Source organism: Microcaecilia unicolor, chromosome 1, assembly GCF_901765095.1.
Source record: "Microcaecilia unicolor chromosome 1, aMicUni1.1, whole genome shotgun sequence".
Classification (NCBI taxonomy): Eukaryota; Metazoa; Chordata; class Amphibia; order Gymnophiona; family Siphonopidae; genus Microcaecilia; species Microcaecilia unicolor.
Window position 1 is genome coordinate 130,394,353 of NC_044031.1, and position 15,694 is coordinate 130,410,046.

A 15,694-nucleotide genomic window follows, 5' to 3' on the forward strand; every position below is an offset into this window, starting at 1 on the left:
TATCCTTAGTTCTTGCTGGCCCAGGCAGTATAAACCTGGCCCAGCATAGGTATTGTGCACGGGAGTAATCAGCACTGTATGTGAGGCACTGGATTGGCATCGGCATTTTCAGCCCTGAGAGGGAGACAGTCATAGTCATCATGCCATGGTGCAACTGGTACAGGAACCAACTAGAGGAGGAAAACTTCTAGACCTAGTCGTTAGTGGAGTGCACGATCTGGTGCAGGAGGTAATGGTGCTGGGGCTGCTTGATAACTGTGATCATAATATGATCAGATTTGATAACAGCTCTGGAGTAAGTACACTTGGAGGCATATTTTCAAAGCACTTAGCCTTCCAAAGTTCCATAGGTTTCTATGGAACTTTGGAAGGCTAAGTGCTTTGAAAATATGCCTCACAGGAAATCCAATACATTAGCATTTAACTTTCAAAAGGAGACTATGATAAAATGAGAAGAACAGTGAAAAAAAAACTTAGAGGAACTTCTACGAAGGTCAAAAATTTACAACAGGTGTGGATGTGGTTCAAAAATACCATCCTGGAAGCTCAGGCCAGTTATACTCCATGTGTTAAAAAAAGAGGAAGGGAGGCCAAACGACAGCTGGCATGGTTAAAAAGTGAAGTGAAGGAAGCTAGTAGAGCTAAAAGAAAATCCTTCAGAAAATGGAAGAAGGATTGGATTGAAAATAATAAGAAACGGGGGGGGGGGGGGGGGGGGGGGGATGGCGTCAGGCTTTCACTGCAGTGAGCGTCAGAGTTTCTAACTGGTGCCTTTTCTTCAGATGTCCTTGAATTCTTTTCTCATTATGCCTCATACTAAAAGGAAGGGGGTCGTCAAGACTGTTTCCTCACCAGTCGTTGAGGCCCCCTTTAACCCATGGCGAATCAACAGCTTTGAAGTTGTGCTCTTAAGGGTTAATGCTGGGAGCGGAGGCTCCGTGTTGGGACAGGACAGCGGACTGTCCTCTTCTTTGGAGCATGAAACATCTTTATCTCCCCCAGCTGCAAGTATACCACCAAGTCCATCGGCCAGACTGGTAACTTCAGAAGACACATCTCTCATCGCAAGCTCGGAGTTGGTGGTGCCTCGTGGAGACGGACCACCGGAAACTGGGCCGCAGAGAAATTCAACAAGAGCTGAATTGGGGGCTTCCAGGGCAGATTCTTTGGATCGAATTTGGAAATCCATTCAGGAATTTGGTGAAATATTAAAGAAGACAACTACAGAGGTAACATCACTGGGTTCTAAAGTTGACGATATGAGTAATAATTTTGAGAAGTTGAAGTTGGACATATCTGGTCAAATTAATCAAATTCAGACTGAAGTTAAAGGCTTACAGGAATTTAAGGCTTCCACCGCTAACTCCAGACTCCGTTCCTTTTATCTTGCTGCACCATATATATGCCTGGAATAGACTTCCTGAGCCGGTACGTCAAGCTCCATCTCTGGCCGTCTTCAAATCTAAGCTAAAAGCCCACCTTTTTGATGCTGCTTTTAACTCCTAACCCTTATTCACTTGTTCAGAACCCTTATTTTATCATCCTCACCTTAATATTCCCTTCTCGTTTGTCCTGTTTTTCTGTCCTAATTAGATTGTAAGCTCTGTCGAGCAGGGACTGTCTCTTCATGTTCAAGTGTACAGCGCTGCATAAGTCTAGTAGCGCTATAGAAATGATAAGTAGTAGTAGTAGTAGTAGTATGGTGATACATCTAAGACAGATCAAGCACAGCAAGGGTGACAAAGGAAAGAGCAGCAGACGATGTTCAAATAATTGCCTTTATTGTAACATCCGAGACTCAACACGAGTTGTGTTTCGGCCTAAAAAGGCCTTCCTCAGGAATCTTCTGTTGGATGCATGATGATACTTAACTAGGCTTAATGAGGTACACATGATGTCTGATATCTTGCTGCTTTCTTAAAAAAAAAAAAAAAAGTTGTGTCAAAGTTTGGACTCTCCGGAGTGCAAACTAGTTGATACAACTTGTTTGGGATAATGTGGGATACAAGTGTCACTATTACTACTAATATTGCAATGATAGAGTCGATCAACTGGGGGGGGGGGGGGGGGGGGGGGTTTGCGCTATATGTTTAAAGAGGGAATTGAGTAAAACAAAGTAAACATTCTGCATGAAACAGCTGTGTGGAATCCTTAATGGATAGAAATTCTATGTGATGAAGGGGAAAGAGTATTACTGGTAGGGCAAGACCAAACAGACAGATGAATAAATGTAACAGAAATTTTAAAAGTTGGCAAATTGGGAAACCGTATAATAATGGGTGACTTCAATTACCCCCACTATTGATGGATAAATGTCACATTAGGGACTGCCTTCTTCGAGCAATTGGTCCCGGAAATGACAGGATGGGGAGCTATTTTAGATCTGTCCTTAGTAGAATGCAGTGGCTTAATGCAAGAGGTAATGGTGTTGGGTCAGCTGGGAACAGTGATTATCACATGTGTCAAATATGAGCTGCTATCTGGAGTGAAGTCACTAAAGAAGTCTACTGGAGCAACGTTTAATTTTCAAAAAAGTGACTGATATAAATGAGAAAAAAGGGTTATAAAGAAGCTAAAAGTTAGGACATAATCAGGCACGGGATATTGTTTACATCTTGAAAGCCCAGACTCAGATGTATTCCACGTATTAATAAAGGTGGAAAGAAGAGCAAACGACAGCCAGTATGGTTAAAAGGTGATGTGAACGAGGCTATTAGAGCAAAAGAACAAAAATAGATAAAGGATCCAAATGAAGAAATAAGACGCCAACCATAAGGAACTGGCAAGTTAGATGAAGCAAACTAAAAGAAAATATGAAGAGAAACTTGCCACAGAAGCAAAAACTCATAGCAATAACTTTCAGGTACATCAGAAAAAAGACTGCCCTGTGATGGAATTTGTGGGCCTATTAGCTCATCAAGGAGCAAAAAGATGTGGCAACCCATGGAGGACAAGGCCATAATGGAAAGGACTGAATGAAATCTTGCTTCAGTCTTTACTGAAGAAGATGTAAGATATTTACCTGCACCAGAAATGGTTGAAGGGTGATGATGTGGAGGACTGAAAGAAATCTCGATGGACCTGGAGAATATAATGAGCCAAATTAACAAATTAAAGAGTAGAGCTGGGCAGACTTTTACGGTCTGTGCCCGGAGAAAGGCAGGGACAAATCGAACTCAGGTATAAAGTATCACGTACATGTAAAATGAGTTTATCTGGTTGGGCAGACTGGATGGACCGTTCAGGTCTTTACTGCCGTCATTTTATTGTTATATGTATAAGAATAGTAAAATCACCTACACTGGATGATACTGAAAGAATTCAAATATGAAATAGCCTGATCTGCTCTTTATGTCTGTAAACCTGACATTTAAAATCATCCATAGTATCTAAAGAATGGAGGATGCCAATGTAACGCTGATTTTTTAGAAAGGGTTCCAGGGGTGATACTGGGAAATTACAGACTGGTAAGTCTGACTTAAGTGCCAAGCAAAATGGTGAAAACTATTATAAAGAATAAAATTACTAATTGCTCAATTTTCCAAGATTGGTGAAAAATATTCCTCTGGTAGGTCATAGTGCTGATTATCTTGAATGCTTACTTAGGGTTATCCACCAAGCTTATTTGTCCCCAAAATGGCCTTGAAAGCCAGGATTATAGTCTCCCCGGCTTGTGCACAGTGTGACTCAGAAGATGGTACCTTGTTTCATGTTTTTGGGCATGTCCTCAAATTGCTTCCATCTGGGAGGGCATCACAGACTATCTTAGTCGATTACTGGAATCTCGCATCACCCTCTCATTTGTGACTTGGATTTTGCATTACGAGGGTGATTGGAACTAGAGAATGACACGGGGATAAAATTTGTTCCCATCCCCGTAGGTTCTGTTTCCGTCCCCACCCCGTACCTGCAGGCCTGGTCTTCGTCCCTGCCCCCTGGGTCCTGTCTCCATCCCCACCCCCTCCCCGCAGGCCCCGTTTCTATCCCCGCCCCATCACAGCAGGCTTTGTTCCCATCTGCAGATGCCTCGAACACTTATGATTTTGTATTTAAATCTTTTTAAAGTATAAAAAGGAACAATATGCTGTGCTACTATTGTGTATAAATTACAAATAGAAAACAATAATAACAATGAACAGCTATAATAAAACACTCCCACCACCACCACCCTCTATCCTTCCAACCCCAACAACAGCCGACTTCTATCACCCCAAGGAATCCTAATCCACCCTGTTAAAGTGTCCAGGGGTACAAAATACAATCTGTTCTGTATGCCCTCGTGGGGAGAAATATGCCCTATGAAGCACTGTTATGATATTTTAACCTGTAGATGAATAAGAAGTTATCAACAATCTCAGGATTCAGTCTAGCTCTCCTGTCTTCCACAGTCCCTCCTGCAATAGAAGATGTCTTCTTAGAAGATGTGCTGGTAGCTAGATGTACAGGATCTCCCATGCAAATTTTGCTTGCTTTGGCCAGAATGTTTGCTTGTTTTCCAAATATAAAAATATTGTTGTCTGCATCAAACAAACATAAATAACAGTCCAGTTCATGAACAGGCTTCAAAGTAGAAAGTGACATAAGGGCAAAGTTTGTCCCCATTCTCATGTACTCTGTTTTTCTAATCATGTTGGTCCCAGTCTCTAATTCTACTATGTTTTCCAGGGCTTCCTTTCCATTTATTTCTTTACTTTCCTCCTTTCTTTTTTTGTTACATTTGTACCCCGCGCTTTCCCACTCATGGCAGGCTCAATGCGGCTTACATGGGGCAATGGAGGGTTAAGTGACTTGCCCAGAGTCACAAGGAGCTGCCTGTGCCTGAAGTGGGAATCGAACTCAGTTCCTCAGGACCAAAGTCCACCACCCTAACCACTAGGCCATCCTCTATTTCTTGCCCTATATCCATAGGTAAAAGCTGGGTCCTCCACGGACTTGACTGGAGGAGGTATAGAGTGGATCCAACTTTTGCCTATTTTCTCCATCCATGTGCAGTTTTCCTCCTCTTTTCCCTTTCCCTCATCTCCATCAGTATGCATCTCCTTCCTCTTTCTTCCCTCCCCTCCATCCATATGCATCTCCTTCCTCTCATCCATCCATGTCCAACTTTTTTCTCTCCTCCTCTATCCATGTCCAGCATTTCTCTCTCTTCTCCATCCATGGTCATCTCACTTCCTCTCTCTTCCCTCCCCTCCATCCATAACAAGCATTTCAACTCTCTCCCCTCCCCTCCACCCGTGTCCAGAATTTCTCCTCTCTCCCCTAAATCCATGTGCATCTCTTCCTCTGTCTTACCTCCCCCTCTATGTTCAGTATTTCAACTCTCTCCTCTCCCCTCCATCCATGTACATCTTCTTCCTCTGTCTTCCCTCCCCCCCATCTGTGTCCAGAATTTCTCCTCTCTCCCCTAAATCCATGTGCATCTCCTCCTCTGTCTTCCCTTCCCTCCATTCATGTCCAGCATTTCTACTTCCTGTCTTCCCTCCCCTCCATCCATGTCCAGCATTTCTCCTCTCTCCATTCTCCTCCATCCATGTGCATCTCCTTCCTGTCTTCCCTCTCCTCCATCCATGTCCAGCATTTCTCCTGCTCTCCCCTCCATCCATCCATGTCCAGCAACTCTCCTATCTCCCCTGTCCTCCCCTCCCATCCATGTCCAGCGATTCTCCTCTACCTTCCCTTCCCATCCATGTCTAGCGATTCTCCTTTGCCCTATCCTCCCCTTCCATCCATGTCCAGTGATTCTCCTCTGCCCTCCTCCCCTAACCATCCATATCCCGTGATTTCTCCTCTGTCCCCTGCCCTCCCCTCCCATCCATGTCCAGCGACTCTCCTCTGCCCTCCCTTCCATGTCCAGCGATACTACTTTGCCCCCTATCCTCCCCTCCATGTCCAGTGACTCGCCCCAGCCTCCACCTTCTCAGCCCCTAAGTTCCAGTTCCAACCCCAGCCCCACCTGCCCACCCTCAGCTGTCTAACAGCCCTCCTTTCTGTTCCTGCCGCCGCCCTGTGTTTAAATCTTTTATTTTACCTCAAGTCACAGCGGCGGCGGACGTGAAAACAGCAGGCTCGCCTCCAGCTCTTCCCTCTCAGTGTCCCACCCTCGAGGAAACAGGAAATACATCAGAAGGCGGGACACTGAGAGGGAAGGGAAGGCAGGAGGCGAGCCTGCTGCTTTCACTGCTACCGCCGCTGTGACTTGAGGTAAAATAAAAGATTTAAATGCAGGGTGGTGGCAGGAATGGAAAAGGAGGGCTGTCGGAGAGCTGAGGGCGGGCAGGTGAGTCGGGTCCTGGGGGGAAAGGTGCCGGTACACCGTACCGGTGCGTACCGGCACAAAAAAAAGCACTGGCTTATCAAGGATACTGTCTGTAGTTGCATTTTACCTACCTGTCTACTATCTGAAATTATTGTTTATCATTGCCACTGTTGGGATGATTACTGTAGTCTTGCCACTTTGTGTTGTTTTTTCTAATAAAAATATATTTACATAAAATTATTGAGCACATAGACAAAATGGTTTTAATGGGACAGAGTCAGCATGGATTCAGCCAAGGGAAGCTTTACCTTACTAACTTGCTTCATTTCTTTAAAAGCGTGAATAAGCATGTGGATAAAGAGGCGAGCCAGTTGTGTATTTAGATTTTCAGAAAGCTTTTGACAAAGTCCCTTGAGCGGACTCCTGAGAAAATTAAAAAGCCATGGGATAGGAGGCAATCTTCTGCTGTGGATTAGGAACTGGTTAAAGGATAGAAAACAGAGGGCAGGGTTAAATGGTCATTTTTCTCAGTGGAAGAGGGTGAATAGAGGAGTGCCGCAGGGATCTGTACTGGTACCGTGCTATTTAACATATTTATAAATGATATGGAAATCGGAACGATAAGTGAGGTGATTAAATTTGCAGATGACACAAAACTTATCAAAGTTGTTAAGACACACAAAAAAAATCTAGGTTTCTTTGTAAACAATATGATGAAATCTTCTACTCGTGTGTGGTGGCAGCCAATAAAGCAAACAGAATGCTAGATGTTATTAGGAAAGGGATGGAAATAATACAAAAAATATTATAATGCCTCTGTATTCTCCATGGTGTGACCTCACCATGAGCACTGCATGCAATTCTGGTCACCGTATCTCAAAAAAGACATAATGGAATTCGAAAGGGTTCAAAAGAAGGGAGACCAAAATGATAAAGGGGATGGAACTCCTCTCATATAAGGAAAGGCTAAAGAGGTTAGGGCTCTTCAGCTTGGAAAAAGAGATGTGTGGACTGTAGGTCTACAGCACTCTGTGTTAGAATGGGTAAAGTGAATCACTTTTTTATTCTTTTCAAAAGTACAAAGACTAGGGGACACTCAATGAAATTACATAGTAATACTTTTTAAAACAAATAGGAGAAACTATTTTTTTCACTCAATGAATCGTTCTCTGGAATCATTGCTAGAGGATGTGGTTTACAGTGGTTAGCATATCTGGGTTTAAAAGGGTCATGGATTGAGACAGACATGGAGGAAGCCACTTACTTGCCCTGGGATCGGTAGCATGATTTTGCTACTATTTATTTGTTGTGTTTTATATCCTACCCATTCACAATGTTTTAGGTGGGTTTCAAAGAAAAAAAAAAGTAAGCAGCATTAAAACAAACATAACACACCACAAAATATATTTTCCAATTAAAAGCCTTGAAAAGAAAGTTCAAATACATTTTAACGTGCTTACAGAAAGATCTAAAATCAGAAAGTGGGTAACATATTCCAAACGAGGGGCCTAATAGTGAGAAAGCTCTAGAATGTGACTTACCTTTTTGAACTAATCTTACAAAAGGAACTACAAAGAATGATGTAATAGACTTTAGAGTAACAATCAGAAGTATACAGCATCATCATAAACGCCACTGTAGGGGTGGATATCTCATGAACTGATGAGTCTGCTGCCTACAATTAGCAAACATATCCTGTTCTAACTTCATAAACTGCAATTCTTTTTGGCAACCTTTTTCTCAACATCCAGAGGAAGTCTCACATCTCTCTTTAGGAAAAGCTGAGGAGTTTCTCGTTTGATTATCCAAGATGGTCAGTCATTAACAATTTCATGCCAGTCACGTACATGTTTGCAAAGGCTTGTGGTAAGGCTTTAGCTGGAGGCCTGAAAGCAAGCATATGCATTACAGACTTCTGAAGGAATTAATATGAAAAAAAAAACCAGTCCATCAGTTACAGACTGAAACACACTGAACAAAAGGTATCAACTTGCTGGTGCCTCAGTACCCTACTCTGAGTGCAATTCTATAACAGCCCAAATTGGAAAAGGGGTAACATTTGGAAAGCAGCATATACTAATGCTTGTAGTATGGGAAATAACATTCTGGATCTAGAAGCTAATTTGCATTGCATTTAGTGGCAGTCACGGAGATGTGATTCACAAAGAACTATGACTGGGATATAGTTATACTGGGCTATAATCTGTACAGGAAAGACAGGGTAGGAAGAAAGGGAGGGGGTGACATGTGTTGAAGATAATATTAAAGCCACACAACTGCAGGACTTACAGGTTAAGGAAGAGACACTGTGGGTCAATCTGGATGGAAAATGTATTTACAGAAGTGGACAGAGATTTAACTGAAGACATTGAAAAAGGTAGCTGTCAAAGGGGAAGTACTATTAATAGGTGATTTTAATATGCCAGATGTTGATTGGGTTATCCCTATTGTACGGTCTTCTAGAATTAGGGAGATCCTAGAATCTCTACAGACAGAAATGTTCCAGTAGTTGGTAATGCAACTCATGCAGGATGGGGCCATACTTGACTTAGTGCTTATGAATGGGGAGAGTACTTCTGATGTTATAGTGAGTGATCATCTGGCATCCAGTGATGACCAGATGGTGTGGTTCAATATTAACTACTCCCCTAACAAGGCTCATATATGATTTTAACCTCCACCTTAACCATATATCATATAGAGATCATTCATATGTTTTTTATCGCCTCAGCAGTGCACATGACCAACTTCACTCTTTTATTGGACATTCAACAGCACCCAAATCCTCACTGGCGATAATATTTTATTAAACTGTTTCTTCATTTACTTATTTAACTGTTCACTTTACTTTTTCATTTTTAATCTCTAAGTTACTTATAAGCAATACTTAACTTGCACTGAACGGTCAGACCGGGGTTCAACAATGCCGACATGCATGTTTCGCCCTAAAAGGCTGTGTCAAGGGCTCCCCCTTAGCCGTTCTTAGTACCAGCATCGCAATGTTTTCTTTCTGGATTTCCTCCTGCTAGCAGGACAGCCGATCTCTGAAAGCCTTCAATGCGTTCCAGATCGCTCGGAGCTCCAGGAGGTTGATCTGCAGCTCCTTCTCCTGGAGGGACCACAGACCCTGGGTGTGAAGCCCATCGACATGAGCTCCTCACCCCAGGCGAGATGCATCCGTCGTCAGCACTTTCGTGGGTTGCGGAATTTGGAATGGACGTCCCAGGGTCAAATTGGTCCGAATGGTCCACCAGAGCAGCGAAGTGCGGCAACTGGTGGAGAGGTGGATGACATCTTCTAGATTCCCGGTGGCTTGGAACCACTGGGAAGCTAGGGTCCATTGAGCAGATCTCATGTGAAGACGAGCCATGGGAGTCACATGGACCGTGGAGGCCATATGACCCAGAAGTCTCAACATCTGCCGAGCTGTGACCTGCTGAGATGCTCTGGTCCGCGAAGCTAGGGACAGGAGGTTGTTGGCCCTCGCTTCGGGAAGGAAGGCCTTAGCCGTCTGGGTATTCAGCAGAGCTCCTATGAATTCCAGAGATTGGGTTGGCTGGAGATGGGACTTTGGGTAATTTATCACAAACCCCAGCAGCTCCAGGAGTTGAATAGTGCACTGCATGGACCGGAGGGGCTCCTGCCTCCGAGGTGTTCTTGACCAGCCAATCGTCGAAATATGGGAACACGTGCACTCCCAGCTTGCGTAGATACGCCGCTACCACCACGAGGCACTTTGTAAACACCCATGGGGCAGAGGCGAGCCCAAAGGGCAGCACACAATACTGAAAGTGCCGTGCACCCAGGCGGAATCTGAGATACTGTCTGTGAGCTGGCAGTATCGGGATGTGAGTATATGCGTCCTTTAAATCCAGGGAACATAGCCAATCGTTTTTCTGAATCATTGGCAGAAGGGTGCCCAAGGAAAGCATCCTGAACTTTTCTTTGACCAGGAATTTGTTCAGGCCTCTCAGGTCTAGGATGGGATGCATCCCCCCTGTTTTCTTTTCCACAAAGAAGTACCTGGAATAGAATCCCTGCCCTTCCTGCCCGGGTGGTACGGGCTCGACCACATTGGCGCTGAGAAGGACGGAGAGTTCGTCTGCAAGTACCTGCTTGTGATGGGAGCTGAAGGATTGAGCTCCCGGAGGACAATTTGGTGGCAGGGAGGCCAAATTCAGGGCGTATCCGCACCGCACTATTTGGAGAACCCACTGGTCGGAGGTTATGAGAGGCCACCTTTGGTGAAAAAATTTTAACCTCCCTCCGACCGGCAGATCGTCCGGTACGGACACTTTGAGGGCGCCCGTTTGGTCCACCCTAAGCCTTGGCCAAGATCCTTCCTAAGCCTCGGCCTAGGCTCAAGGGCTCACGAATGGATTAACATGATATAGTGTTGCTATCTCCTATTTTTTAAATTTAACAGATACTCTGCATTTTATGAATGTAGGGGTGTCCCCAGTGTATTACCTTTTGTGTACTGAGGCCTTTGAACCAAACTCTGAATAGGCCAGGAACTATCTTTTTAGGACAATACTGTCATAGTTGCCTGAAAGCTTCCTGTATTTCTACACTGCCTGCCAGCAATGACATGTTGGAATTCCAAGAGCATCTACACTTCCATCTTTGGGTGTGAAGTTGGTAACAAGATAGATTTACACCGACACAAGTATGAAATAAGGCTTGTGGGCCTTCTTGGTCAGTGCCAGAACTTGCAGGGAGCATGTCTGAATCAACTATGGACATCAATGTTCTACAAGCCTGCATTTCATCTGCTCGACAGGAGGAATGCATGATCTGATTGGGTCAAAACAGTTACCTGAGGACAGTGGACAGAGGTCTGGTACTGGTCTTGCAGAAGAACAAGGGAGAAGAGTTTTGGTGTGGCACTAGAGTGGACGCACAGCTCAATATCAATTTATTGTTTGCATACTGCTATATCCCCTAAAAGGGTTCACTATGATTCACAGTAAACTTTCCTTGGCAATTTACATACTTTTACATAAGACATTCAACACACAGTACAAACGATTAACATAAGGCCTTCATCATGAATGTTCTGAAGCATAGACAACTAATAAATAAACCGAGTGCCTTCGGTGTGGGCCCTACGTTTCTATCAGCAGAAATCTGTAGAACCCACAATCATTTATATATGCTCAGGAACAGGTATAAATGTCTGCATGTAAAGTACACTCAAATTTCATAAATAGGTGTAAATCACAACTCTGCCTACAGTACAACCCATATCTACCCCAAACGTGCCAACACCCAAGTTGCATAAAAGTATGTGTGCTCTTCTCAATGTGTTTATTTTTACATTGGGGGGGGGGGGGTGTTAATTTTATAAGAGGCATTTTACACACATATATAGATATAAACGTGCTAAAAGACTTTATAAAATTATCCCCAAAATACCTAGGGCCAAGACAGTTTTCTGATTTGCTAAGAGTATTCTTTATCTGTTAGGTTTTTTTTAAACATGTCTTAACCCTGTTGAACTAAAAAAAAAGGTAGAATTTAAATGGTCTGTCAGGGAATGATTATTTGAAATACAAGCTATGACTTACTATCATGGGGGCCAATGCAAAAAGTGTGCTAAACTTTGGCAATGTAGCTTACTTTCAGTTTAACACAGATTGTTTATGCTCTAAGAATACTTTCCACTGAGCAAGGGTTTTAGTGCACAAAGATTTTGCCCTTATCAGAAGTAATGAACTGAGTTAATCTTAGCACAACTTTCATGTAAAATGCATGCTAATGAGTTGCATATGGAACTAACTGTTAGGCAGAAAACCTAAGTTTAGCACTGTCTTTATTTCTCTGATACTGATGAATCTTTACTTCACCTCTGAATGTGAAGTAAAATTTTAACACCCCAATGACTGCACTGTACGTCAATCTGTTAAAAAAATCAGCCACCAAAGATTGGAGATATCCAAGTTAGAGACCCCTGGAGATGGGATTCTTTACTTGGGAACCTACAAAAAAAATCCCCCTGACCTTGGGTCTCTATTTCCCTGCTCTGGAATCCTTGAGTGTGCCCTGGGACCAGAGAGCCCCTAATCTTGCTTACTCACTAAATATCTGTAAAACAAGCACACGTGATTTGCAGCCGTGCATGCCTGAAAGCTAAGCTAATCTATTTTGATTTACATACTTTTTGTACTTGGCTAGATTATTAGATCTTAAGCTGTTTTCCTATTTGTGTTTCCTTTTCATTCTGATTTACTAATGATTGTTGACTTTGACCTTTCCTCTCACTGGCTGAGCTGCTTGGTACAAAAACGCTTTTTTTTTTGCTGAAAATTCTGCAAGTCATCTATTAATAAAACTTCATAGTTCAACTATACAGCATGTCATATATATTCTCCGAGGACAAGCAGGCTGCTTGTTCTCACGACTGGGTTGACGTCCGCGGCAGCCCCCACCAACCGGAAAAAGCTTCGCGGGACGGTCGGCACGCAGGGCACGCCCACCGCGCATGCGCGGCCGTCTTCCCGCCCTGTGCGCGACCGCTCCCGCCAGTTACTTTTTTCCCGCGACTGAGAGAGTCGTGTTTTTGCAACTCTCTCGTTTCAGCCGCCGGAATTTTCGACCGCGTTTACGCGGGTCGTCGCTCTTGGCCCTTTTGGCCTCTTCTTCTTTCAGTTTCGTTTGTTATCCAAAAAAAAAAAAAAAAAAAAAAGAATTTTGCGCGTGTGGAGCACGCGCTCCTCCTTTTTCCCTCGCTTTCTAGCGGGGACGCCTCGTTGCGGCCTAGTGGCCGCTCGGTCGGTTTCAATTTTCGTGGTGTGATTTTAGCCACCATTGCCGACTTTGACTTCGCCGACGCGATTTTTTCCGTCGATGTCCTCGAAGGTCCCGAGTGGATTTAAAAAGTGTGGTCGCTGCGGCCGGCCGATCTCGCAGACCGACACCCACGCTTGGTGCCTCCAGTGCCTCGGGCCGGAGCACAATCTCAAGTCGTGTGCTTTGTGTCTCGGTCTCCGGAAACGGACTCAGGTTGCGAGGCAAGTTCTGCGGGACCGTCTTTTTGGAACTTGCGCCGGCCCCCTCGACGTCGACCTCGACGGCATCGGTATCGAAGGCCGGTTCTTCGGTACCGGTATCGATGCCCGAGACATCGGCACCGATGGCAGCGACCCCAGGAGAACAGGTCCCGTCGGCCCGCCGGTCCGCCGGCGAGAGTGGGGTAGAGAGACCGCGTGGGCAGTCGGCCCCGGTCACTCCCTCAACTCGTGAGCCACGGGACCGAACCCTGTCGGACCCGGTACCTCGAGACCGAGGGGGATCGACCTCCTCCTCCTCCATGCCCTCCGGCACCGGTGACGTGCACCGGAAGAAGGACAAGAAGCGCCGTCACCGGGAGCCCTCGGTGCCTGAGGAGGTGTCGACGCCGAAGCGTCATCACAGAGAGGAGAGATCTCCGTCGGTGGTGGAGGTACCGACGCGTCGGGGGTTCCGGCACCTCGGTGCCGTCTCCTGGCCCCCAGCAGCTTCTGGCACCGACACCCTTGCCGGCCCCACCGCCTTTCTCGGCAGCGGGCCTGGACGAGTGCCTCAGAGCCATCCTTCCGGGGCTCCTGGAAGGGCTGATGCGCCAGGCTGTGCCGGCGCCGGGGGTGCTTGCGCCCTCGGCGCCGATGACTGTGGCGCCGGCGAGCTCTAGCCCGGCGCCGGGGCAGTCGACACCGCCGCCGCTTGCGGTGCCGGTCTCGACAGCCACGCAGGTGGAGTCCCCGTCGACGTCGATGGATGGGAGCTCCGTCCCCCGCCGGCGCGGGAGTCCACCGCTCGACGACACCGAGGCCTCGGTGCCTCGACGTCGAGCCGGGGCCCGGTACCGGACTCAGCTACATGAGCTAATGTCCGATACCGAGGATGAGGACTCGTGGGGGGAAGAGGAGGACCCGAGATATTTCTCCTCAGAGGAGTCTACGGGCCTTCCCTCGGACCCCACGCCGTCACCGGAGAGGAAGCTCTCACCTCCTGAGAGTCTCTCCTTTGCCTCCTTTGTGCGGGATATGTCTATAAGCATTCCCTTTCCCGTGGTCTCTGTGGAAGAGCCGAGGGCCGAGATGCTCGAGGTCCTCGACTATCCATCACCACCTAGAGAGTCCTCCACGGTACCGCTGCACAATGTCCTGAAGGAGACGCTGCTCCGGAACTGGGTGCGACCAGAACTAATCCCCACCATTCCCAAGAAAGCAGAGTCCCAGTACAGGATCCACTCTGACCCAGAGCTCATGCGGCCCCAGTTGCCCCATGACTCAGCGGTCGTGGATTCTGCTCTCAAGAGGGCACGGAGTTCGAGGGATACCGCCTCGGCGCCCCCGGGGCGGGAGTCTCGCACTCTGGACTCATTTGGGAGGAAGGCCTACCAGTCCTCCATGCTCGTGACCCGCATCCAATCGTACCTGCTCTATATGAGCATCCACATGCGGACCAATGTGCAACAGCTGGCGGACCTGGTCGATAAGCTCCCGCCGGAGCAGTCCAGGCCTTATCAGGAGGTGGTCAGGCAGCTGAAGGCGTGCAGAAAGTTCCTGTCCAGGGGGATTTTTGACACCTGTGACGTGGCATCTCGTGCTGCGGCCCAAGGTATAGTGATGCGCAGGCTCTCATGGCTGCGTGCCTCTGACCTGGACAACCGCACCCAGCAGAGACTGGCCGACGTCCCTTGCCGGGGGGATAACATTTTCGGTGAGAAGGTCGAGCAGATGGTGGACCAACTGCATCAGCGGGAAACGCTCTCGACAAGCTCTCCCACCGGGCGCCTTCAGCACCCGCCCCCACGGTGTGGGCGTTTTTCCCGGGCACGGCAGGCTGCACCCTATTCTTTTGCAAAGCGTAGGTACAACCAGCCGGCCCGAAGGCCTCGTCAGGCACAGGGACAGCCCCAGCGCGCTCGTTCTCGTCAACAGCGTGCGCCTAAGCAGCCCCCTGCGCCTCCACAGCAAAAGCCGGGGACGGCTTTTGACTGGATCCACGGGAACATAGCCGCCCTACAAGTGTCCGTACCGGACGATCTGCCGGTCGGAGGGAGGTTAAATTTTTTCACCAAAGGTGGCCACTCATAACCTCCGACCAGTGGGTTCTCCAAATAGTGCGGTGCGGATACGCCCTGAATTTGGCCTCCCTGCCTCCAAATTGTCCTCCAGGAGCTCAGTCTTTCAGCTCCCATCACAAGCAGGTACTTGCAGAGGAACTCTCCGCCCTTCTCAGCGCCAATGCGGTCGAGCCCGTACCACCCGGGCAGGAAGGGCAGGGATTCTATTCCAGGTACTTCCTTGTGGAAAAGAAAACAGGGGGGATGCGTCCCATCCTAGACCTGAGAGGCCTGAACAAATTCCTGGTCAAAGAAAAGTTCAGGATGCTTTCCTTGGGCACCCTTCTGCCAATGATTCAGAAAAACGATTGGCTATGTTCCCTGGA

General features: G+C 46.8%; 1 protein-coding gene across 1 annotated transcript in view; it reads right to left on the reverse strand.

The window, feature by feature from the left end:
• Positions 1-15,694, reverse strand: part of KRIT1 (KRIT1 ankyrin repeat containing) — a 196,413-nt gene that overhangs the window by 45,841 nt on the left and 134,878 nt on the right. The window contains 2 exon segments of the mRNA XM_030200232.1: positions 7,990-8,106; positions 8,108-8,142. Coding sequence (XP_030056092.1) covers positions 7,990-8,106; positions 8,108-8,142 — 152 coding nt within the window.